At 46.2% G+C, this 22770-nt stretch overlaps 2 protein-coding genes across 12 annotated transcripts in view; both read right to left on the bottom strand.

Moving 5' to 3' along the window:
- Positions 1–9110, bottom strand: part of GOLGA1 (golgin A1) — a 37736-nt gene extending 28626 nt beyond the window's left edge. For 6 of the 9 annotated variants that reach the window (XM_082207679.1, XM_082207682.1, XM_082207683.1 and 3 more), the window contains exons 1-6: positions 8963–9110; positions 4858–5128; positions 4021–4111; positions 2926–3000; positions 1623–1720; positions 656–688 (exon numbers count right to left, since the gene is read on the bottom strand). In XM_082207679.1, coding sequence (XP_082063805.1) covers positions 656–688; positions 1623–1720; positions 2926–3000; positions 4021–4111; positions 4858–4992 — 432 coding nt within the window. In that variant the 5' untranslated portion in view covers positions 4993–5128; positions 8963–9110. Of the gene's footprint in view, positions 1–655; positions 689–1622; positions 1721–2925; positions 3001–4020; positions 4112–4857; positions 5129–8253; positions 8360–8905; positions 8926–8962 lie in introns of those variants that run through there. The other 3 variants (XM_082207680.1, XM_082207681.1, XM_082207687.1) reach the window with 3 other exon arrangements.
- Positions 9111–14096: 4986 nt separating this feature from the next.
- Positions 14097–17785, bottom strand: LOC309523707 (uncharacterized protein). 3 transcript variants are annotated; one of them, XR_014215541.1, is made up of 3 exons: positions 17248–17785; positions 14951–15082; positions 14097–14754 (listed from the first exon to the last, which is right to left on the bottom strand). XR_014215541.1 is itself a non-coding variant. In XM_082207785.1 (3 exons), exons 1-3 carry the CDS (start codon positions 15398–15400, stop codon positions 14596–14598), a joined length of 315 nt encoding a protein of 104 aa, XP_082063911.1. In that variant the 5' UTR covers positions 15401–15449; the 3' UTR covers positions 14097–14595. The 3 variants fall into 3 exon arrangements, 1 of the variants encoding a protein (XP_082063911.1); XR_014215542.1 differs by having other exon boundaries at positions 17406–17785; XM_082207785.1 differs by lacking the exon at positions 17248–17785 and adding an exon at positions 15377–15449.
- Between the last annotated feature and the right edge of the window lie 4985 nt (positions 17786–22770).

Here is a 22770-nt window from a genome sequence, read left to right as displayed (position 1 = left end):
TAAGTATTCAGAATATTCTTCTAGTCTGGTAATTATTCTACTGTTTGTTTGCCATTAGCTACCCCTGAGTAGTATAGGTGCTCAAGTAACTAGAAGTCTTTTTTGTTCAAGATTCTAGGCCTCAAGAATATAGAGAAAAATCTGGAAGCCTTTTACAAGCTTCTCTTATTCAAGTGTTCTAGGGAATGGTTTTCTGCTTCTCTTTCAAGGATCACAATAATATTTCTCTAGCCCAGCAGAGGGAAACCCATGGCCCTCCAGATGTTGGCAAACTACAACTCCTATCACCCCCTGTCACCAGACATGCTGGTTGAGGCTGAGAGGAGTTGGAAGCCAAACATCTGGTGGGGGGGAGGCAGTTTCCCACCTTCCTGCCTCATGGAGAGAGAATTTACATCATTCTGCTGGTAACCCAGCAAGACCACATAATGCTTTTGCTATCAAGAAATGTCTATAGGATTCAACAGTCTAGAATGTCATGGAAGACTGAGGGACATGAGGCACCGAGACTAAGCTGCTTTTGATGTCTGCAGCACAGCTGGGAACTAAATTTGAAGTCTACTTGAGAAGGGGAGGAAGAGAAGATTACAGCCTCCAAAAATGAGATCCTGTCTGTTTGCACATTTTAGGGCCCAGCTCTAAGTAAGCTACTTGCCTTTTCAAGGTGTGACAGCTTCTCCCTCCATTCCTGGGAAGGAAGAAAAGGACAGGTCAACATTTGCATGCCAGAGGGGCTATAATGAGGGAGAAGCTGGCAACAAACCAGGGAGCAGAAAAGTTCAGAGCCTACACCATCTGTCCTGCACAGTTCAAAGGAGCAACAGCAACTGGTGCTGTTATTGCATCACAGAGAGGCTCCCTTCCTTAAAGGGACAGTCTCAGAGAGAAGGAGCATGACTGTTTGTTATTTTATATGATTTATGCTGTGTTTGTAATGTTTTACTGCGTTTTATTATGTTATTGTTATTTATTGTTTGTAAGTCACTTTGGGATTCATTTCAATGAAAAGCAGCACAGAAATACAATCAATCAATCTTCAGTGATGGCTCCTCACTTGTGGAAAGCTCTCCCCACAGGGAGGCTCACCTGGCACCATCATTACATATCTTTAGGCACCAGACAAAAACAGTCCAGAAGACCGTTCAAGTTCTCCAATGTTCAAAAGCCAGCAAAAGGCTGACTGCAAGTTCAATGGAGAAAACTGAAAAACATGCAGCAGAATTCATTCGAATTCCAAGGCGCGTTTGAAAATGGAAGCAATTACTTCCAGGTTTTCGGCTTTCAAAAACCAAAACGTTCAGCTTCTGAGACACTCAAAAACTGAGGTACCACTGTAATTGTAAGTGGCTCTGAGTTGCCAGGGCAAAAAAAGTTACTAATAAATTTAACAAATAATAACCATCTTGAGAGACTATTTCTGGGAGAGTAGGAATGGGAGGGGAAAGTGCCCCCTCAATGATTGTTGGGACTACAAACCCCATCATTCCCTGCAATGACCGTGCTAAGCCTGAAAAAAGTGAGGACTTGGCAGAGTGGGGTTGTCCAGGAAGGCTTGTCCCTCTCCTCACCCATCTCAGAACTTCTGGGAGCATGGCAACAAAGGCTTCATGAGCCTGACTGACCTGGTCCTTCTTCTCCAGAGCCAAGACCGTGCCTTCTGCCATCTTGGCCGTGCTGGCTTGATGAGCCTCATTCTGCTCTTGGAGCTTCTTCACAAAGGCTGCGGGTGACAACACATGAGCCGGAGAAACACCTGGGTGCTGCTGTGCCCAAGGCCCAGACTCATTCCATCTTAGGAGTGCAAGTTACTGCCTAACAGTGAGCCAAGGCTACTCCAATGCTGCCTGCTCTGACTGGCCGTAGGTCCCCAAGTCCCTCAGCAAAGTGTTAATTGCTAATGACTGTTACCTGAAATCAGTAGTGGCTGGTGCCCAATGGGGTTGGTAGGGCAGAAGGCAGGGAGTCCAATGGTAGGTGGAGGCACAGCCAGTGATAGGTGGAGCTAACCAATTCTAGTTTTGTCCTCTTCCCCCTCCCTGCAGAGTTCTACAAGGGCAACACTGAGATTAAGGAGCAGCGAGCTGACAGGCAGTGCCATCCCCTGGACTGTTGTGAGTCAGAAAACAGGCAGGCAGATATTGGCTGTGGGTAGACTGAGGTTAGTGGGGCAGTCCCACTACTGCCTGAAATTGTTTAAACTGGAGATTTTTGGGGCAGGGGTGGGGGGAAATCACACCAGGACCTTCCATATGGAAAGCATGTGTTCCGGCACTGCCCCTTGGTACTGCCCCATCAGCAGAACATTACTCCACAGAATGAGGTAACTCTTCGACAGGACCCAAGCTGGGGTTTGGGGCGGATGCTCCCCCTGCTTATTCAAAAACCTCTGAACCTTGCACAGGTCCTTCAGAAGCTGCAGATAGCAGCTGAGAACTTTGTATGAGAGATGCCTATGTTTTGTATGTATTATACTTCTCAGAATAAAGAACCATTCACAGTTCTCTGCTCATTTCACTTTCTCTTCTTTCAGTGTCCCAGCTACACTTCAGGCAGCACTATACTGAGCAACATTAAGTTCTGACTCTCTCCTAGGCCCAAATCTCACCCCTCATCTGCTTTCCCACAAATGAGGAAGTAAATAAGGGGCCTGCTCAAGTGTATGCCAAACCACAGCTTACCATTTCAAGAATGAGATTCAGGCTCACACGCTGCCTCCTCCCCTCAGGATTTTGCTAGTGATAAACCTGTTTCGAACAGCCAGACTAAAGTCCATGCTGGCCTACAAACTGTGCCTTCATCCTCATTTGCAAGCAAGCAAGCACAAATAATAATTTTCTTGGCTGGCTCAAGTTCAAAAAACAGTTTTACTTCCTGAGGCTTCTAAGCCCTTTTTTAAAGGGAAATGGAAAGAAGATGGGTACGTACAATCCTGATGGGTCTCTAATGCGTTCTCAAGCTTCTCCTTAATCTTCTGCAAGTTTCGGACCTGCTCGGCGTAATCTTGGGGGAAGGAGGCAGCAGCACCAACCAGAGATGGGCAGACAGGAGGGAAAAAACCGGGAGAAGGGGAGGAAAAAAACCTGGTGAGTGAAGAGGAATAATGATTTCCTTTGTTTGAAAATCATTTCTGTTAAGGAAGGTGAGGCAAACGGCCACACCTCAACACCAGGCAAAACAAAATACTGCTACTGCACATGAAGTATGAAGAAGAGGTACAGACAGAAGGAATTTTGCTAGGAACAGAGAATCAAACATTGCTGAAAGGGCAGGGCAAGTTACCAAGACCAGCAGAGTGGCTCCAGCAGGCCATTCCTTTCTTGGTAGCCCATAGTATAGTTGCACAGAGTATGTGTAAACCAAGACCCTGATGCTCTATAAAATCACACATACACCATCCACGCTGGCTCAAAGAATGGAAGCAGTTTTATCATCATATGTTAGAAGAGCAATGGTCATTTTTTGCTCCTATCCAAGTGCAGACAGTGGAAGGATTAATGGAGTCTTACAGCAGTGGACTACATAAGTGTAATTAAAAACAGGAATGGCTTTTTTTGGCAGGGTGGCTGTGCTGCCCACTCTAGCAATGGATAAAGGACATTTTTCAGCTTGAGGGCTGCATTCCTTTGTAGACAACCTTTGTGGGGGGTGGGGAGACATGCCAGTGGTGGGCAGGGCTAGAAGCAAAAGTGGGGGAAAGCAATGGATGTGACTCTTTTGTATAGCAGGTTACTTTTTGGCCATGTAAATATCAGAGGGTCTCTGAAAATACATAAATCCCTTTCCACCCTCTATTTACACAAGCAAGAGGCATGATCACATCCAAGGACACATTTGGGCCATGCTAGAGGACAGTGTGGAGCAGGCCACTGAAAGGCATGGCCTGGACAGAGTCTAGAAGGCCTAGAGGGCTACTTTTGGCTCACCCTGTACTTTGAACAGGTATGACTTCTGAATGTTGTCTATACAACAGGGAGCACCTGTGTTCTTAAGCTAACCCCTCACCCCCAACATGGCACCTACCAGACAGCTTGACTTCCAGCTTCCGGATTTGTTCATTCCTCCGGAAGAGCTGAGACGAGAGGTCCTCCCTGGAGCTGCTTCCATCTGAGGGCTTAGTGAATTAAGAGATATATAGTAGGGATACTCACTTTCAAAAATTCAGAAATGAACAGTCCAACACACTTGTCCATTTCAGCAACAGCAACAAAAAAAGAGCCTGCCCACGGGGAGCAGGGGGAGAGATGAGAGGAGAATGGCACTTTGCTGCAGTTTTTACATCATGCTACAGTTTTTTAAGCATTGGCAGTGTTTTGTCCCTTCCAGTAGCAAAAATGGTGCTCTCAATTCTTCTCTTATGATTAGATAATGTCACACTAGCTGGATAGGCTCATTCCTCTCAACTCAGCATTGGTCTTCCTCCATCTTTATGAGGTGCTAGTGAATTTTGCCTTTATATGCTAAATTGCATAGAAGTTGTCATACTGGCTGCTTGATACCCTTGCCAACACAGAAGTGAACCCCGCACTGTTCACCAGTCAACATCACTCACTTGTCAGAGTTACATCAGGTGACTGACAGGTGAACATACTGCTTTATTGAAAATTTGGTGTGATAATGAAGTGCTGGATTCAGCCCACACTATCAGTGCTACCACCTGGTGCACTTCCCCCATTTCTTCTCCTGGACAAAAGGAATTGGTACTGCGACATTCAAGAGGACCAAACCACACCAGAGAAAGATTCATAACATTTTTAGGTTTGCTTTTGTATTCTGTAGACTTCAACATAAAATTGAGCAAATCAACACATAGTTGTTTTAAAAAAAACTAGATAGCAAAACGTAGCATTTGGCACTTACAAAGTCATCCCCGGAATCTGCTCCTACAGATGTGATGGACTCCTTGCTGACCGATCTGGGCATTCTAGCCACCCCTCCTGGCCGCGGAGAAGTAGCTGCCTCTTCCGCAATCTTCTTCTTTAGTTTTGCAAACATCTTCAACAACCAGACAGGCCCTCAAAGGCAGGATCACCGCAGTTCAGACAGTCAAGGCACAAACACACAGCAGTCTGTGCCTGATTTATCTTCCATCCAATCAGTTCCTCTCCCTCAAGGGGCTCATTGACCAGTGCTGTTTCAAAATTAAGGGGGTGCATTTATAATGACCAAATCTGACAATACAGTTCAGCAACAATACAGTTCAGGGGGTGCATTTGTAATGACCAAATATGACAATACAGTTCAGGCAATCTGCAAGAATTAGCTCAAGATCAAAATCTATGTTTGGAACAATTTTGAACTCCTTGAATTCTAAACCTACATTGCTCTCCAACTCTCTTCTGTCCACCCACCCCAACCTCAATGCAAGCCAAAGTACTGGAACAGATACAATACTAGTCAAATCTAAAAACAAAATCGTAACTATTGTTTTTTGAAGCTACTGTCACTGGGAACCACATTTGCACTCAGGTTTCAGACCTTTTAACAGTCTTCAATTCCTTCATCTTTTTCTTAAAACCAATACAAAAGATTCTGAGCCATGTTTTACAATATTTACAAGTATCCCAATAAAAATAAACTCCATAAGGCTTTAAAATTGACTGTAAAATTTAAACCACAAGATGTGCCCTTGATTGATGGGCTCAAGCTATCAAGACAGAATGAGACACAACACTAAAACATCATTAGAAATTCCGGCCCATACCAATACTTGGCTCTTCTGATTTTGTTGGCTTCAAGTATGTTGGAAGTCACAGGGGCCCGTGACATGCGCCATAAGCAAGAGGCAGAACACAGGTTGCAACATCAAAGCAGGGCCCCCAATGCAAGATAAAAAAACTCAAGAAGAGGTCTCACTGAAGCCACATGAAGGGGAATTACCATCTCCTGGCTCGGCCTCTCTGTCTACCTAACACCATCTCCCTGAGCAACCATGAATTATTCACTGGATTTCCTGACAGCCCTGCAGGAGCTATAGGACACCTGACACCACCTGTCCAACATGCTGACCTTGAAAGTACTTCATGAACATTGCAGGCTGATTTGTGATAGTAACTTCAGCTTCCCCACATATTTAACTCTGCCTCTCACTACCAAATCTCATGATGACACCCTCAAACTTGAACCAAAAGGATGACTTACAGGATCCACTCTGAACCAACACTTAGCAAGAGGTACCATAGCTTGTGTGCCCAGAAATCACTATTGCCAACCAGGAAGCACTCTTCTCTAGTTCTAGAAGCAGGTGGGATGGTGGAAGCAAATGACTAATTGCAGGCAATGTTAATAAATTATTCCTAAACTTTTTAGCTTTTCTAATGCAATTTCTAAGATAATGTTTGAAAAGCATTTTTAACTTACACATGCCTGTTATTTACATATAGTTGAGAACATAGCCAGAGGCCCTCTTTATTTATACATTATGGCTCCGAGAGATTATATTTGGCCCCCGGTATGATGCTCTTTGAATTTCTTGCCATATTCAGTTTCCCACCAACTCACATTAGACTACAGTAATGTCAATGCACTCCCCACCATCACCTGTTACTGAAGGGGTGGGGAAAGTCAAATTTGGCCTGTGGGATCATTTTAAGACAAGTGATGCTCACGCTATATATCAGGCACACAGATCTGTTATCTCCAGTGTAAGCACTAAGTGCTAAGACAGGAGATAAGGGATCTCTTATCACTGATCCTACTGCTAAGCACTACAGTAATTATTACTGTATTTACCCCTTATCAGTTGCTTATTGCAGTAGAGGCAAACCCCCTTAGGAGCAGCTACGATGAGCTGCACTTCTGTCTTATATTCTTCCTACAGAAAAGACTGCTGTATGGGACTGGGCATATGAGACATCTTTTGATAATCTTTCAGACACAACTCAATGTGCAGGTGTTAGTTTAAAATTCTAACACAGCTACCTTAATGATTATTTTCTCCTATATATGGACCTGTCCAGACACTAAGGTAATATTAAGAAGACTTTCTTTGGATTCCACTTGTTAGAAGTGAGCTGGGCTGTGACCCAAAAAGGCCTTTTCAGCTGTGGCAATTCAACGTCTTTTCAGTGACAGGTGGAGACTTTTAGGTTTCTTTAAAACAAAGCTTTAAACTGGCTTTTTAAAACCTGGTTTGGTACTGGTGCTCTGCTCTACTCCATACTTTATCGTAACTACTGTTTTGTTAACCTGGTGCTGTCTAGATGTGCTGGGCTACAACTCCTTCAGACCACACCAGCACAGCCATGCTGTATGGAAATAGCAGTCCAAAACATCTGGAGGGCACCGGATTGGCAAAGGCTGCTTCTCTGCCTTATTCACTGTCCTTAAACTACCATTAGTTATTTTGGGGCCCTTTGGGTAGAAGACAGCAAGAAGAGAAAGCTTAAAAATAAAACCAACCATCTCACGAAGCAGTGAGCATGAGTCAATACACACATTTGAAGCTGCTTTAAGCATCTTAAATAAATTTGATTCTTGCCTTCCAAAATTTGCATAACATTATCTTTAACCATTTTACCTTTGAATAGCAAACCCCTAATTGTTTACATTGCTACTATAATATCCATGTTCAATGCAACCAGATCCACATTGCAATCCTGCCCCACCTGTATTCCAGGGGGCTTATGCACTAGCAAGTACTCTCAGTTCTTGCTAGCAAGTTTCCCATAATGGGCATCTGGCTGGCCACTATGAAAACAGAATGCTGGACTAGATGCGTCTTTTGAGGTCTGACCCTAAAAGGCTCTTCTTGTGCTATAAGTACGGTACATTTAGGATCGCAAAGGGCATTATGGTATGGATGTTTCGGCCAGGAAAGATCTTGTCTGAAATTCCCACTTGGTCACAAACCTCAGTGGATAACCTTTGGACCAGCTTTGTTGTGTGAGCAAAATATGGAGGCATGGAAAGACTTGATGTCCCTGCTCTTGAATAAAGCACAATAAAAAACATCAAGTAGGCGATTCCAAATATAGTTTTATTACTGGATCAGAGCTTCTGAGGCATGCCAGGTGTTTTCCTTTTTCTGCAGTGCCCAAACAATGTTGCTAGCATCAAAATGCTAGCGTGTATCCCATCACTCACCCCATAATTAAATCTGGATTTATTCTTTTCAGGGGAAATTACAACACACACGTTACCAATACCCTGTTTGTAAATTAAGCCCCATCTAGAAGGACTCAAGGTTAACACTAACAATAATGATACAAAAGTCACAACATAAAAAAGGAAAACAAAAAGTCACTGGAGTCATACCTTTATTTGGGTCAACTAAAATGCTGCAAAACAGTGGTGTGGTTTTGAGTTACGTAGAAGTCTTCTTCACACTTACTGTACAAAATCAGGCTTTGGTGGGGCAAGGCTTGGAAAGAGGGAAAAAGAGAAGTAGGTATTTCCCTCCCCTCATTACTGTGAAAGCCAATGAAGAGCGGCAAGACCCCGGTTCAAATCTCTGTTAAAACCATTAAATCTCACTGGGTTACCCTGGGTCAATCACTATCTCTCAGCCTGAAATGCTGTGAGGATAAAACGCGAAGAAGTGTGCACACCACCTTGACCTCCTTGGAGAAAAAGTGGGAAGTAAGTGTAAGAATAATTCATAAATAAATAATGAATAACGATGCCTGAATCTTCCCCTCTTCCCTCCTCGAACCCTTTTCCTTTTACATGCCGCCTGAAGAACAGCGTTGGGGAACCCTAACACTTTCTCGCATCTTTTTCTTGGTCCTTTTATAGGCAATAAATATGGTAATTGAGCGGGGAAGACGGAGACTCTTAACAGCCGCGCCAAACCTTCCCTATTTTCCGTATTTACCGTCTCACCTTTCTTTCCAACACTACTACACCCTCCAGAAAGCAAAACAGAAACCCACCCCCAACGACCGCAATACACTGACATTTCACGCACCCTTTAAAGTCCAAGGAAAAGAAAAGGCGGAACATAAAACCCTTTCTCTTAACTCACCGGCTGGTTCCTGACAGAACGGACGCCTCAACCACTCAGCCGGACCCGGAAACACGGTCACCACCGGCTGGCGGAAGTGACGTGGGAGATAGGGACTAGGGACGCGTGCGCAGAGAGAGGTGCTGTTTGTTTGTTTGTGTGTAAGTGTGTGTAGAGAAGGAGACGATATAAAGTTGGAGGGCGTGACCACTTCGGAGGCGTGGCTAAAAAAGAGGCCCCACCCCTCGCGTGACTGAAAAAGGGCGGATGTGAAAAAAATGGAGGCGGTACTTGCGTCACACGTCGCGCCCCTCCCACTTTCGCCTCAGGACGACGTTCGAGGAGGCGGGACATAGCGGGAGGCAGGCGCTCAAAGGACGCTCATCATGCATTTAAAGCACACGCTTAACTCTCACCCCGCAAAGTATTCTGGGAACTGTGGTTTGCCCTCACAGACCTACAATTCCAATAGCACCTTTAGCAAACTACTGTTCCCAATAAAGGTGATTTAAATGGGAGGCGTGTATGCAGGCTGTACAGAAAATGAAAGAAACACCATTTTGTTCTTTGCTGTTATATAAAAAATATTCTTCCTTTTTAATAAAGAGGTAGCTGCCTACACTTAAGTAAACTCGCTTCAAGTCTCTGCCAAAGCAGACTGTGACTTTTTTTAATTGCTGTCCTTTGCTTTGTGAGGAAAGTGCTGATTTGTTTTTGTGAAAGGGCTAATAAATTTTTATATGGTTATTATCTCTCTCACCTGTATATGTCAATTTTGTCATTCCCAACTTGGATTCAAAATATTCAATGGGCATCAGGTTATAAACACTCCAGATAAATAAAATAAATTTGGAGTGAATCCCCCCAAAGGGGTAGTCAACCTGTGGCTTTCCAGCTACTGTCGCTGGGGTCCCAACTCCCATGATCCCCAAGGACTACATGCAACATCTGGAGGGCTACAGGTTGATTATCTCACACCTCAACACTTTCCCCATGTAACACTAAGTGTCTTCCCTATTTCTAAATATAAAATTCACTGCTGAGGGCATTGCACCATAGATTTAAATCACATAGCTCCCCCCCCCAACCCAATAATCCTAGAAACTGTGGTTTACCCATCACAGAGCTACCATTCCCAGCACCCCTAACAAACGAGTTTTTTAAGAGAATCCATATGCTTTAAATGTAAATCACATAGTAACACAGGAGGCTGCCTTAAGGTAAAAAGTAAAGGTAAAAGACCCCTGGATGGTTAAGTCCAGTCAAAGGCGGCTATGGGGTTGTGGTGCTCATCTCCCTTTCAGGCCGAAGGAGCCAGCGTTTGTCCACAGACAGCTTTCCGGTTCATGTGGCCAGCAGGTTTAAACCGCTACTGGCGCACAGAGGACCGTGACGAGTGCCAGAGTGCACGGAAACACAGTTTACCTTCCCACCAGAGTGGTACCTATTTATTTACTTGCACTGGCGTGCTTTCAAACTGCTAGGTTGGCAGGAGCTAGGACAGAGCAATGGGAGCTCACCCCATCGTGGGGATTCGAACAGCCGACCTTCTGATCAGCAAGCCCAAGAGGCTGAGTGGTTTAGACCACAGCACCACCCGGGTCCCCTAGGAGGCTGCCTTATACCAAGTCAGATGCCGTGGCCCACCTAATTTATTGCATGCCCTCCAACATTTCTGCAATGAAAATAGGGACATCCTCTTCAGTGAGACTAAAGAGATATATTTTTATAAAGGATATTTTCTTCAGTCAAAGGTGCTCTTTAAAGCTCCACATTTCAGATGAACAGGGTGTTTTTTATAATCTGATGCTTTATGCATCTGCTTTCAGCTGCTCAGCTGCAGAAATGCAAGCTTCAGAGCTGGGTTTTAGCAACCTCATCAGGATCTCAGGCACTCATCAACATGATTTCCAGCTCCTTTTGCTGGCTGAGCTGCTTTTTATAGATCAGCAGTTGCAAAAGTCTCATGTCTCCCTCCCCTTTCCCACCACCACCTCCAATCTTTCTAAAATCAATAAAACTGCCTCTTTTGTGCTGGTTCATGGGATGTTTTGCTTTACATATTAATCTTCTATTCAGTGGCAGAGTCAATTTGCCTGCTTTTAAAAAAAACAGAAGGGGTGTTTCTTATGAAACCCTTGGCAAAGATCCATAGCCATACAGTACTTGTCACAATTGCTCATTAGAAGATCCTTGCAGATGGATAATTATATATTTTGTGATTTTGTGTTCTAGTTTTGTTCTGTGAGCTGCCCTGAAACCTCCAGGGATAGGGTGGAATATAAATAAATAACAAAACATTTATCTCATAACACCAGAACTCTTATTCATGCAGCACGTAGTTAAAACTATGGAACTCACTGCCACAGGAGGCAGTGATGGCCACCAACTTGGAGAGCTTCCAACGTCTCCTGATTGAAGTGCAGAGAGTTTGAGGACTGGACATTTGCAGGGAAACAAAAATGCTTGTTTATAAAGCTGTTGTACTACCAACCTTACTGTATGCTTGTGAAACATGGACCACTTATAAATGCCATCTCCAACTCCTTGAAAGATTCCATCAATGGTGTCTTTGAAAAATGTTACATCTCACTTGGGAAGACAGGCAAATTAATGCCAGTGTACTGGAAGAAGCAAATGATTCTTCAACATCAACTTTGTTGGTCATGTTGTGTGGATGCCTGATTATTGTCTTCCAAAGCAACTATCTATTCTGAATTAAAAAATAGAAAGTGTAATACTGGTGCTCAACAAAAGACGTTTAAAGACTCTCTCAAGGCAAATCTTTAAAAAGTCGTATAAACACCAACAACTGGGAAACACTGGCCTACGAGCGCTCCAGTTGGACAACAGCCTTTATCAAATGTGTCATAGAGTTTGAAGATGCTCAAACTCAGGACAGAAGGGAGAAACATGCTAAGAGGAAAGGACATTTGGCAAATCCTCACCGTAATCAACTCCCACCTGGAAACCTATGTCCCCACTATGGAAGGACATGTGGATCCAAAATTGGCCTCCATAGTCACTTATGGACTCATTGTTAAGACCATATTCATGGAAGAAGCTTACTTGGCTACGAATGATCGCCAAAGAAGGAGGAGGAGGAGGAGGAGGTGGGGACCCCAGGACTAGGTCAGAGACAATGTGCTGGGGAAGAGTCTCAAGGAAGAGTTCTCAACCAAGCATTTTATTTATTTAAAAAAAAAAACTTATTTATTGATTTTTTTACAAAAAAACCTTAACAAATGTTAACATAAACTGTAAGTTACTTTATGCATTTTCTTCCCGTCCTCCCCTTCCATGAGCCATGCCTGAGAGCCGGAGATGGACCAACAATCCAAAATGGTTTGGCTACAAGATGGAAATAGAAAATGGGATGATGAAGGAGGAATGCAGTACTGTACAAATTACTGGTAGTTGTTCTCCAAAAGCTAGACAATCTCTGAAGCTCCTGAGAACCTCTCCCTCCTATTGAGTAAGTCAACCTTGTTGGCCTCACCTTGGCCACCTTGGCCTCATCTTTGAAGTGAATGACAATGACCAGTTCTCGAATGGCTCCTGCAGTTGTTCTAGGAAGCATTTGGTCTCTAGCTCTGCCCTGAAGCAGCCCCAGAAGTTCAATGGCTGCTGCCTGCCCAGATGAAGTTTTCCTCACACAGGCAAAAAGCAAAAGAGATTATGTCTCTCATCAGAGCTGTTTAATTTCCCCAGCAGAAAAGGTGAGATCAGGGCCCCTGCCCACTGGGGTCTTTTGAGGCTGGCCAGTCCCCTCCCCTCCCCCTGGTGCAGCACTGGGGGCAAACATGACTCTGCTCCAAGGCGGTGCCTGGGCATCTGTTTTCCATGCAGGCTTCCAAAAGACGGTGCTCCAGAGGAACACCCCACATGCCAGAACATTTTCCTTGCATTCCAGTCACAACGCCACCCTTCCTTTTCCAAAACAATAAATTGACCCTGAGGAGTATGGCAAGCCAGATTCACCAGGTCAGGACGGAATTGCAGAAGTCCTTCTGTTGAGGCTGGAAAGGGCTTTTTAATTGTTTTAGCAGAATGGTTTTAATGGTTTCACAGAATTAATACACTGCCTGATGCTAAAAACCAACCCAGCTCTCACAGCAGTAAACAATGTATTTAGACATTGTCATGCAGAACCCCATGAACAGAGGGACAGTTCATCTTTCAACCAAATTATTTCGTGGTTTAAAGATCCTATTCAGAATAAAGAATGCCTAGGACCATTCCTCCTTAACAGTGTATTATGTAATGTGCAGTCCAGAAAGCAGTTGTTCCATAATACTTGCATGGGCAGCCAGACCACAGTAGCTTACAGCCAGCATCTTCAGGGTACTACACGAACAAAAGAAATACTCTTTTCAAAGATCTGAAAGGCCCAACAGTTATTCTTTTAGCACAGACTTGTGCTTGGCTGTGATTTGAATCTAAATCCTTCTCGCGCCCTCCCTCTAAGCATCACTTGCCCTGTCAGAGTCCAAAAGCAGAGATATCCCTCTGAGTCTGAGCTTCCAGATATGTAGGTGATCATGTTGCAGCCAGGTAAGCAGGTGGCCCAGTGCTTCCTTACAGGGATAGACCCACATATTCTAGATAAGCAGCTCAAGAGACCCAAAGAGAAAGAAACTCTTTGGTGATGAGATGGGATACTTTCTTTGTCCCCACAACACACTTTTCTGATGGAGGTTTAGATGGGTTCTCATTTTATCCACCATCTGTAGTCTTACTTACAGATGAAGAGTTGGCTCCAACTATGTTCTGTGCTGAGCAAACCCACTGAAATGAATGGACCTAAGTTCATCACGTACATCAAATCCAATTGGTCTACTCTGAAGAGAACTAAAACTGGAGACAATCCGGAGCCTTGACATGAGCCACAGAATATTTAAAGTAAATGATCACTCAAAGTAAATAGTAGGGGTGAGGTCCAAATTCCGAAGGATGCATGTTGGGGAACCCCCATTGGGGTTGCCGTCTAAATTGGGGAGGGCGGATGCTATGTATTCAGTGGTCTGTGTTTGCCTGAGCTTGAGTCTGGACTATGGATTCTGAGCTCCTGATTCAATACATGATGTCCAATCACAGATCATTTCAGGATTTGGGCCTCTGCCATTGGCCCTTGAACTCTGAGTTCATAGTTCTCTGGGCAGTGGTGCAGGGGCCAGAAAGGCGCTTTGCCTCTAAACCTGACCCCTCCACAGGTGGTCCGGCTCCATCAGGAACTCTACTGCTTGCTGCCATGCCACAGAGAGTGGAAATGGCTTGGTCTTCCCTGGTCTCCTGCACTCCAGAAGGATCCCTCAGTGATCTGGATCAGCCCCTCTGTGCTGCTGCATCTCTGCAGATGGCAAAAAGAGAGGGGGAACCTGCACCAATCTCACCCCTTGCTGCCTCGCCTAGAGGACAGAGGCCTGTCCCTGCCTTCTCGGCTTCTGCTCTGTTGCTCTTCCTGCTAAAGGACCTAATCCTGGCTATGGTACCACAGCAGGAGCCCTCCAAATCCTCTGTCTGTTGCCATGAGGCAGCAAATCAGCTGGGAATCCAGAGGGAGGAAGAGATTTGGAGACTGGCTGCTGACACTGTGGGGAGCGGGTTCTCCAGCTGCCTGGCCTCCCCCCACAGGGAGATTCCCAACATCTCTCTTAGGCCGGCAGAAGCCTGAGTGCCTCATACGTGAAAGAAAATTGGAGGAGGTATTCAACCACTTTCTCCAGGTGATGATAAGCTAAGATGGCCACTTCTCTGCCCTCCATTGTAGACCTCGGAGTGATCTTATGGAAGGCCTCCAGCAGCACCTCCACCTGTCAGAGATGAAGGAGAGGGTCACTCAGATGGAACCAGGAAGTAGGGCTGTCTCAGGACCCTTGGGCTGAGGTTCTTGTTCTGACATTGTGAGGCCCCTCCCAACAAACATGTGTCATGGCCACCCAATGGCATGGGGTGGACTCCCCTACTTCAAGGCGGAGATTCTTCTCTCCTACCCTGGCAGCATCCTACCTCCACTGCTTTGCCGCTGAACTCTTGCAGCAAGTTGGAGATGTCCAAGAGCTCGAAGGTGCTCTCAGCAGGAAGGTCACTGGCCAGGAAGAACTTGGCCTCCAGGAGCTGCTCCGCAGGAAGGAAGGTGACCTGAAACAAGACATGAAGGTCAGAGAGGTCCACAAGGAGAACACATTCATTCATTCATTCATTCATTCATTCATAGCATTTGTACTCCTCTTTTCAGCCAAAAAGGCTCCCAGAGAGGCTTATACAAAATCAAAAACAAGACATTCCCTAGTCACAGGCTTACATTCGAATAAACAAACCAACAAACACAAACAGAAGCTTCCTTTGAGCTTTGATAGCTCTTTGCCAAACTTGGTGATACCATTATTTTACGTCCTAAAACGAAGTCCCCTGGAAATGCCAACTTTCACTTACCTCCAGGAGTCTCCAAGATGCCATATTCTAATCCAAATAAGCAAGGGTCACTACAGCAAACCTCTGCCAACCTACCGTATTTTTCGCCCCATAAGACGCACCGGCCCATAAGACGCACCTAGTTTTTTTGGGGGGGAATAAAGGGGAAAAATTTATTTTCCCCCCCAGGTGCGCTGCGCTACACCAGCCAGTCGCCCGAAGCACGGGGAGACCTCGGGAGGGCTCCCCCTGCTTCGGGCGAGTGTCTGCAAGCCTCGCGCACCCGGCAGGAGGTCCCACCGGGTGCGCGAGGCTTGGGGCGGCAGCCTGTCGCCCGAAGCACGGGGAGACCTCGGGAGGGCTCCCCCTGCTTCGGGCGAGTGTCTGCAAGCCTCGCGCACCCGGCAGGAGGTCCTACCGGGTGCGCGAGGCTTGGGGCGGCAGCGGACTGCTTGCGCACACCTAGAAGCTTGGGGTGAGCTGAGGTCAGCGCGCCCCAAGCTTCTGCGTGCCGGCAAGCAGTCCGCTAGCCCTGGGAGAGCCGCGGGGCTCTCCCAGGGCTAGCGGATCGCTGCGCTACACCAGGAGCTTGGGGCGTGCTGAGCTCAGCGCGCCCCAAGCCTCTAGGTGCGCGCAAGCAGTCCGCTGCCGCCCCAAGCCTCGCGCACCCGGTGGGACCTCCTGCCGGGTGCGCAAGGCTTGCAGACACTCGCCCGAAGCAGGGGGAGCCCTCCCGAGGGCTCCCCATGCTTCGGGCAAGTGTCAGCAAGCCTCGCGCTCCCGGCAGGAGGTCCCACCGGGTGCGCGAGGCTTGGGGCGGCAGCCTGTCGCCCGAAGCACAGGGAGCCCTCCGGAGGGCTCCCCCTGCTTCAGGCGAGTGTCTGCAAGCCTCGCGCACCCGGCAGGAGGTCCCACCGGGTGCGCGAGGCTTGGGGCGGCAGCCTGTCGCCCGAAGCATGGGGAGACCTAGGGAGGGCTCCCCCTGCTTCGGGCGAGTGTCTGCAAGCCTCGCGCACCCGGCAGGAGGTCCCACCGGGTGCGCGAGGCTTGGGGCGGCAGCGGACTGCTTGCGCGCACCTAGAAGCTTGGGGCGCGCTGAGCTCAGCACGCCCCAAGCTCCTGGTGTAGTGCAGCGATCCGCTAGCCCTGCGACAGGCTGCTGCCCCAAGCCTCGTGCACCCGGTGGGACCTCCTGCCGGGCGCGCGAGGCTTGCAGGCATTTGCCCCATAAGACGCACCCCGATTTCCCCTTCATTTTTGGAGGGGAAAAAGTGCGTCTTATGGGGCGAAAAATACGATGCCAGAAACTCAGTTCAGACAGTCACTGCCTCCATTGCTTGGTGACATGGAACGCACGGCCACCATGCCAAGATTCCAGGAGAGTCCATGTGGCCGAGTGGTTAGAGTGCTGGGCTTGGACCTGAGAGAGCAGGGCTCAATTTCCCGCTCGGGGCAGGAGGAAGCTATAGATGGCCCCCTGAGTTCCTTGGAGTTCAAGGAGGAGTTAGAATTTTAAATTTTATCCTGGGCTTTTTGCCCTGCTAGACAAACTTAGAAATATCTTTCTGCCATTTTCCAAAACATTCCACTCTGTCCACAATCTGTAGGGTTTGAAACAAAAACAACATCTTCGGCAATACATTCATTTTTATAGCTGCAATTCGACCCAACAAGGAAAGTTTCAATCTTGACCAAATTTCTAGATCCTTTTTGATTTCTGACCAACATTTTTCATAATTGTCTTTAAATAAATTCAAATTTTTAGCAGACAAATTAACCCCTAGGTATTTCACTTTTTTAACCAGTTAATACTTTTGAAAAGTATATACAAAGAAAGAAAACCACCTCCCTCCCCACCCAAGTCTAACATATGATGTAACAGGGGTAACTACCTCTTTCTCTCATGAGTTAGCATCCCTTCCAAATCATTCCCCAAGTTTCAAGCTCTTCCGCCTGTCAAGAAGGGCTGGGGCAGAGGTCCCGCCAACTAAGGGCTCAGGGGCAGTTACACAGGCAGAAGGCCCCAGCCAGGGTCCAATCCATACTTAACCTTTTTGGACCCAGTCTCTCTGCAAAGCTGCTAAATATTCTTCCAAATGTTGGTGTTGGAATCCGTCTGCTTCGGGAGACAAAATTGAATCTTGATGTTTTACTGTCAATTCAAAGGCCCGCTAGGCAGCGCTGTCATTGTACTGGGAGCCTGTCTCCACGTGCAGGGGAAAAACGTCCCCTGTAGCATCATTACGGTGCCTCATGTCACAATCGGCTACCTCCTTTGTTATCCCCCACCCCGCCTGAGTAAGTGGGAGCTGCAGCCTTGATGTCGATTTGCCCCAGGCTGAAAAGCGCTGACTTCCAAGCAGGCAGGCAGGCGGGCAGGCAAGCAGAGCACAAGGCGCCCCGCTGAAGCCCGCAGAGAAAGCTCGCAGGAGACCCCTCTGCAGATCATCGCTTCCCCGCAAAGCCGCTTGCCACCCGCGGCTGGATCCCGCGGCTAGATCCGGCCGCCGGGAAGGAGCAGGTGAAGAAGGGGGCGTGGACGAAGCTGCCGCCCACCACTCGGCTCCTTCCTCCCCTCCTGCTGCCGGGCAAGGGCGCCCCGCCGGATTGCAATGGCACTTCTGCCCCGCTGTTCCCCCCCCCCCCCATCATCTCCCTCCTCTGCTCTAGTGCATCAGTCTCTGCCTCGGCCACCCTCCTTCCTCGTCGCCCGCCCCCCAGCCAAGGCAGTCCCCTCCAAGACCCCACCGCCCCCTGCCTCCCAACAGAAGGATGGTACACATGAACTGCATGGAGCTGAGCGCGCCGGACTCCGCCCGCAACGGGGCGCTGCTCATCGGCGGCCAAGAACGCAGCTTCGAGCCCGGCCCCTTGTTGAAAGGTCCGCCCCCCTCCCCCGAGGAAGCTGCAGCATTGAAGCCCTTCCGCCGCGCTAGGCAAGGGCAGGGCAGCGGTGTTTGCCCGCGCACTTTGAAAAGCGGCGGCAGCTCTCAGTCTCCTTGCCAGCTAAGCGATAGCGGGACATTCCCGGATCTGTGAATTCGCGATGTCCCGGGACATTGGGGCATTTGAGGGGGTCAGCTGTTGTCTACCCTAGGGTGGCAGGAACATTGGGCCCTCCAAGTGTTGCTCAGCTCCAAAGCCCATCAGCCCCAGCAGGCAGGGCCAAGAATGAAATGTCACTCTGGTCCCAAGATGGCCATGCAAGAAGAAAATGCATTTCTGCTGGTAGTGGGTGGGGAGGTGTTGATTCCCCACCCCCCAAAAGCCTTTTGGATTGCTTCCCTCATATAGTTTCATGTTTAGCCCACTTCTCGGTAGAAATTTCCAGGTTATTTTCATTTCTAGAACCAAATTTAAGATATCTGCTGTCATTGACCAATGTGTCACATCACAGGAAGAAAAAACAGCACAATGTACTGCTAATGCAGGTGGGTTCTTTGGTCTCTAATCCAAGGCTTTAAAAAAATCCACCAAGCATGGCATTTCCTAACTATTTTTCACAAGAATAAACTGCCTTGATTTTCAATAGTCATAATTACTATATATTGGTAGTATGCCCCCCAAAACCAGTTTCTGGGGAACAGGAGGAGAGTGTTTTAGTTCATATGTCCTGTTTATGGATGTTCCATAGGCATCTTGTTAGCCACTGTGAGAACAGAATGCTAGACTATATGTAGGCTTTGAGTTTAATCCAGCAGGGCTCTTATACTTTCTTTCTTTAAAGCCAGAATGTAATGAGATTTATTATTCATCAACGTGGTTGAGAATAATAATGATAAACAGTAATGATTGAGTTTCATTCATTAAAATGTGTAGCCCACCTATTCCTGAAGGCTGAAATGCACACTTTTAAGCAAATATGTTTATTGTATATTGGTAGTACATATAATTTGAGTGGGTCTCAGATACAAAATTCATGTACAATAATTCACAACCGATGAGTGTACTCACATTTCAAGCAAACATTAACCAACGTGAAAGCCTTAAATACACTGACAGCAAAACCCCAGAAATGTCATATCCTTGTTACTTAAACACAACATAAAAAGCATTTTTTTTACAGTATTTTGTTCCCTTGATGCTATGTTAGGTCTGTAGAGAGTCACAGTGTTAGATTGCAAATTTTATTTAGTGGAATTGTCTTCCCAAAAGCAGTAAACAGAAGGGAGTGGCAGACGCGCCAAATTTACAAAAGGTTGCCACATGCCCAGCTGTTACTATCTTGCAGAGATAGCTTTCATTGAACCCTTGGGAAAACACATCTGTACAAACCACAGCGCGGATTATAAATATCAGGCAACAGAGAAATGTCAGATGGGACAAGAAAGGAAAACATCCATGGTTGGGCATATGGCTTGGTAATTCAGATGCATTAGACACACAAGCTTTGTACGAGAAAAGGGAAAGAGAGAGAAAGGAAAGAGAATAAAAAAAGAAAAAGATTGGGTTTCCACACTGATGGGGTGTGTAATGGTGTGTTAACTCTTGGCAAAGGGGGAGGGAAGCCATTTAGAACCTTGTAAACAAGAATGACCCCTGATCTCAGCATCAGAAAACAAAAGCATCACATCACACTGGTCAGATCAGGAATGTTGTAAAAATCTCAAGTCATAACATAGATAGACTGGCACCAAAGACGTGGTTATGTAATAAATGTAACAGTGGCTTTGTGAACCGTTACAGGGGTTCCCCTACAGCATCATCACATGCACTATGAACTAGCAGCACTGAGAACAGGTTAGGTACATGTAAAACGCTTGTGCTTCAATCCCTTTGAGAAAGAGATTCTAAGAGATACAGCTGTATATTCCCTACAACTGGCATCACAGTTCAATAAACATTTCAACCACAGACAAGCATTTGCCACAGATTAAAATTTTATCTTGTTTTTACCACTAAGAAGTCATGTTATTAGTTTCCAAATGAAGTGTTGTTTTTAAAAAAGAAAAAAGTAGGCATGTTATTTTATAATACAAGCTTATTTATTTGGTGTGTTTTTTAATTGCAAGTTTGTTAGCAATGTGGGGAATGTGCCATTCTAGGTAAAATGTTACACCACATCGCTTGACTTCAATTTAATGTTTGCTAGAATTTCAGCAGGGATCCAATCTTACTAAGACTAGCACTGGAGTTTGAAACTTGATTTCTGTGTATTCATAGCCCTTCCCAATTTAAAAGCTGTTGGTGTTGTCCAATATTTTATTTTATTTTATTTTTTAAAAAGCTTGCTGATGCATATTAGTTCAATCCTTTCCTTCAATTGTGCGGCAGGGTTCAGTGCTATTCTTAATCTATTGTACATAGGCTTCCTGCTGCATTATCCAAAACATGCCTGCATGAACAAAAGATGAGCAGAATCACCATAGCAGAGAACATACTACCATTTTTCTATAGTCGAACCGAGCATCTGCAGATCTAGAAGCTTACAAGGCACACATAAGCAAACGAAAGATGCATCAACATGCAAAAATGACACAGAAATCGGAGGCTTAGAGATCCACAATAGAATCAGTAACCAGGCCTTAGTGGTATTTAAAATTCAAAAGCCACCAGTTAAAAAAAATAAAGATAGAATCTGACGTCTAATTTCAATGCATTGTTCAAGGAATCGTTGCTTGTAGCATCATTACAAGATGTCCAACTGTTGCTTGTTCATCACTGTCAGCTCAGCCAGAAAAAACTGAAATAGTAAGCAGTCCCTAGCTTAAAACCAGCCTGCTGATTACAGATGCATTTACCTAAAAGGCACACTTCCTCCTAAGTAATCTTTCAGTTTTTCCAGAGAAATGCAAAAATGTGCTCTATTCTTAGAGGAAGCAGTAGAATGTTTATTGTTTTTAATTATCTCCTTATCCCCTTACTCATCCTCATTTGACTGCGCAACAGGACAAGAAGGTGGAGGAAGAAGAGTTGGTTGTTGTGCTTTAGGCTATGGCATAGTCGGGGGGGGGGGGAGGCTGACTTCTTGTGGCCCTCCAGATCTTCTTGGACTCAAACTCCCATCAGCCACAGGCAGCATAGCCAATGGTCAGCAGTGATGGAAGACGGGAGTCCGGCAATATGTGAAGGATCACAGCTTAGCTGATCCTGGCCTAGATATGAGCAATTCTAAGGAAGCAACAGAAGGTTAGTCCATGTTCTGCTTCTGCTGCCCAGCTTAAGCATGGCTTAACAACAATGATAAAGGGGCTAAAGAAGCCTGCACACTGAATGCTGGGAGCTTCTCACTTGGCAGCAGATGCATATTTTCTACTTAGTGTACATCTCACATTTACTTCTTGCATATGCTCTACTGTTTCATTGGAATTTGCTTCCAAGGAAGCATAGACTGAAACTTTAAAGGTAAAGGTAAAGGTACCCCTGCCCGAACGGGCCAGTCTTGACAGACTCTGGGGTTTGTGCGCCCATCTCACTCTATTGGCCGGGGGCCAGCGCTGTCCGGAGACACTTCCGGGTCACGTGGCCAGCGTGACAAAGCTGCATCTGGCAAGCCAGCGCAGCACACGGAACGCCGTTTACCTTCCCGCTGGTAAGCGGTACCTATTTATCTACTTGCACCCGAGGGTGCTTTCGAACTGCTAGGTTGGCAGGCGCTGGGACCGAGCAGCGGGAGCGCACCCCGCCGCGGGGATTCGAACCGCCGACCTTTCGATCGGCAAGCCCTAGGCGCTGAGGCTTTAGCCCACAGCGCCACCCGCGTCCCCCAGACTGAAACTTTAGACATGGCTAAATACAAAATAGATTCTAAATGAGAAACCACACAGATTCCAGGACAAACTTTGTTTCTGAAACTTCAGAATGAAGTGCTGGCTAGGTTACCCTTGGAAGAAAACAAAGAAGACCCACTCTAGATGCGAGAACTATTCTAACAAATAAGATTGAATGGGTACCTTAGTGCATTACATTTACATATCATTGGGTGCTAGCACAGCAGAGCAGAAAGAGTGAATGAAAGCCAGCCTTATTCTCAAAGCATTCGTTCAGGATTCTCTTTAACACAGGAAGTGTAGAGATTTGTATTCCAGAGGATCACAAGGCAAGGCTGAATATTAACTTTGTCTGATAAGATGATCAGCAAGTGGTAGATTTAAAAGTGATTAGAGTTAAATGATCTGAAGTTTCCTGAACCACTAGCATATTCAGCAACACCAACAGCAATAACCACTTAAGTTGATTGCATGCTGTGGTCACAAGTCGGTCCAGTTTTGGTGTGCAGAGCACTTAGCCTCATCCTTCATTGTAGAGATTTTGCTACCAGCAATAGCTTTGCAAAGGGTCAAGGGACAGCCAGTGGGCCTCAGCATCCCCCCTCCCCCTCCCCCACCGCCAGTAATGCAGTAGCCTTTTGACTAGATGGACACTGGCAATAATAATAAAGTAACAATACTTTTATTAATACACATGTAATAAGC

The sequence above is a fragment of the Podarcis vaucheri genome, assembly GCF_965113315.1.
Source record: "Podarcis vaucheri genome assembly, chromosome: Z".
NCBI lineage: Eukaryota > Metazoa > Chordata > Lepidosauria > Squamata > Lacertidae > Podarcis > Podarcis vaucheri.
Note: the sequence above shows the minus strand (reverse complement) of the source record. Positions and strands in the feature narration are given on the sequence as shown.

Coding starts and splice junctions, on each gene's coding strand:
- LOC309523707 (XM_082207785.1), bottom strand. CDS start 15,400: ATGGCATCTTGGAGACTCCTGGAG. Junction 15,083..15,376: donor CATCTTGGAGACTCCTGGAG/GTAAGTGAAAGT, acceptor GTCTTGTTTCAG/GTCACCTTCCTTCCTGCGGA. Junction 14,755..14,950: donor TCAGCGGCAAAGCAGTGGAG/GTAGGATGCTGC, acceptor CATCTCTGACAG/GTGGAGGTGCTGCTGGAGGC.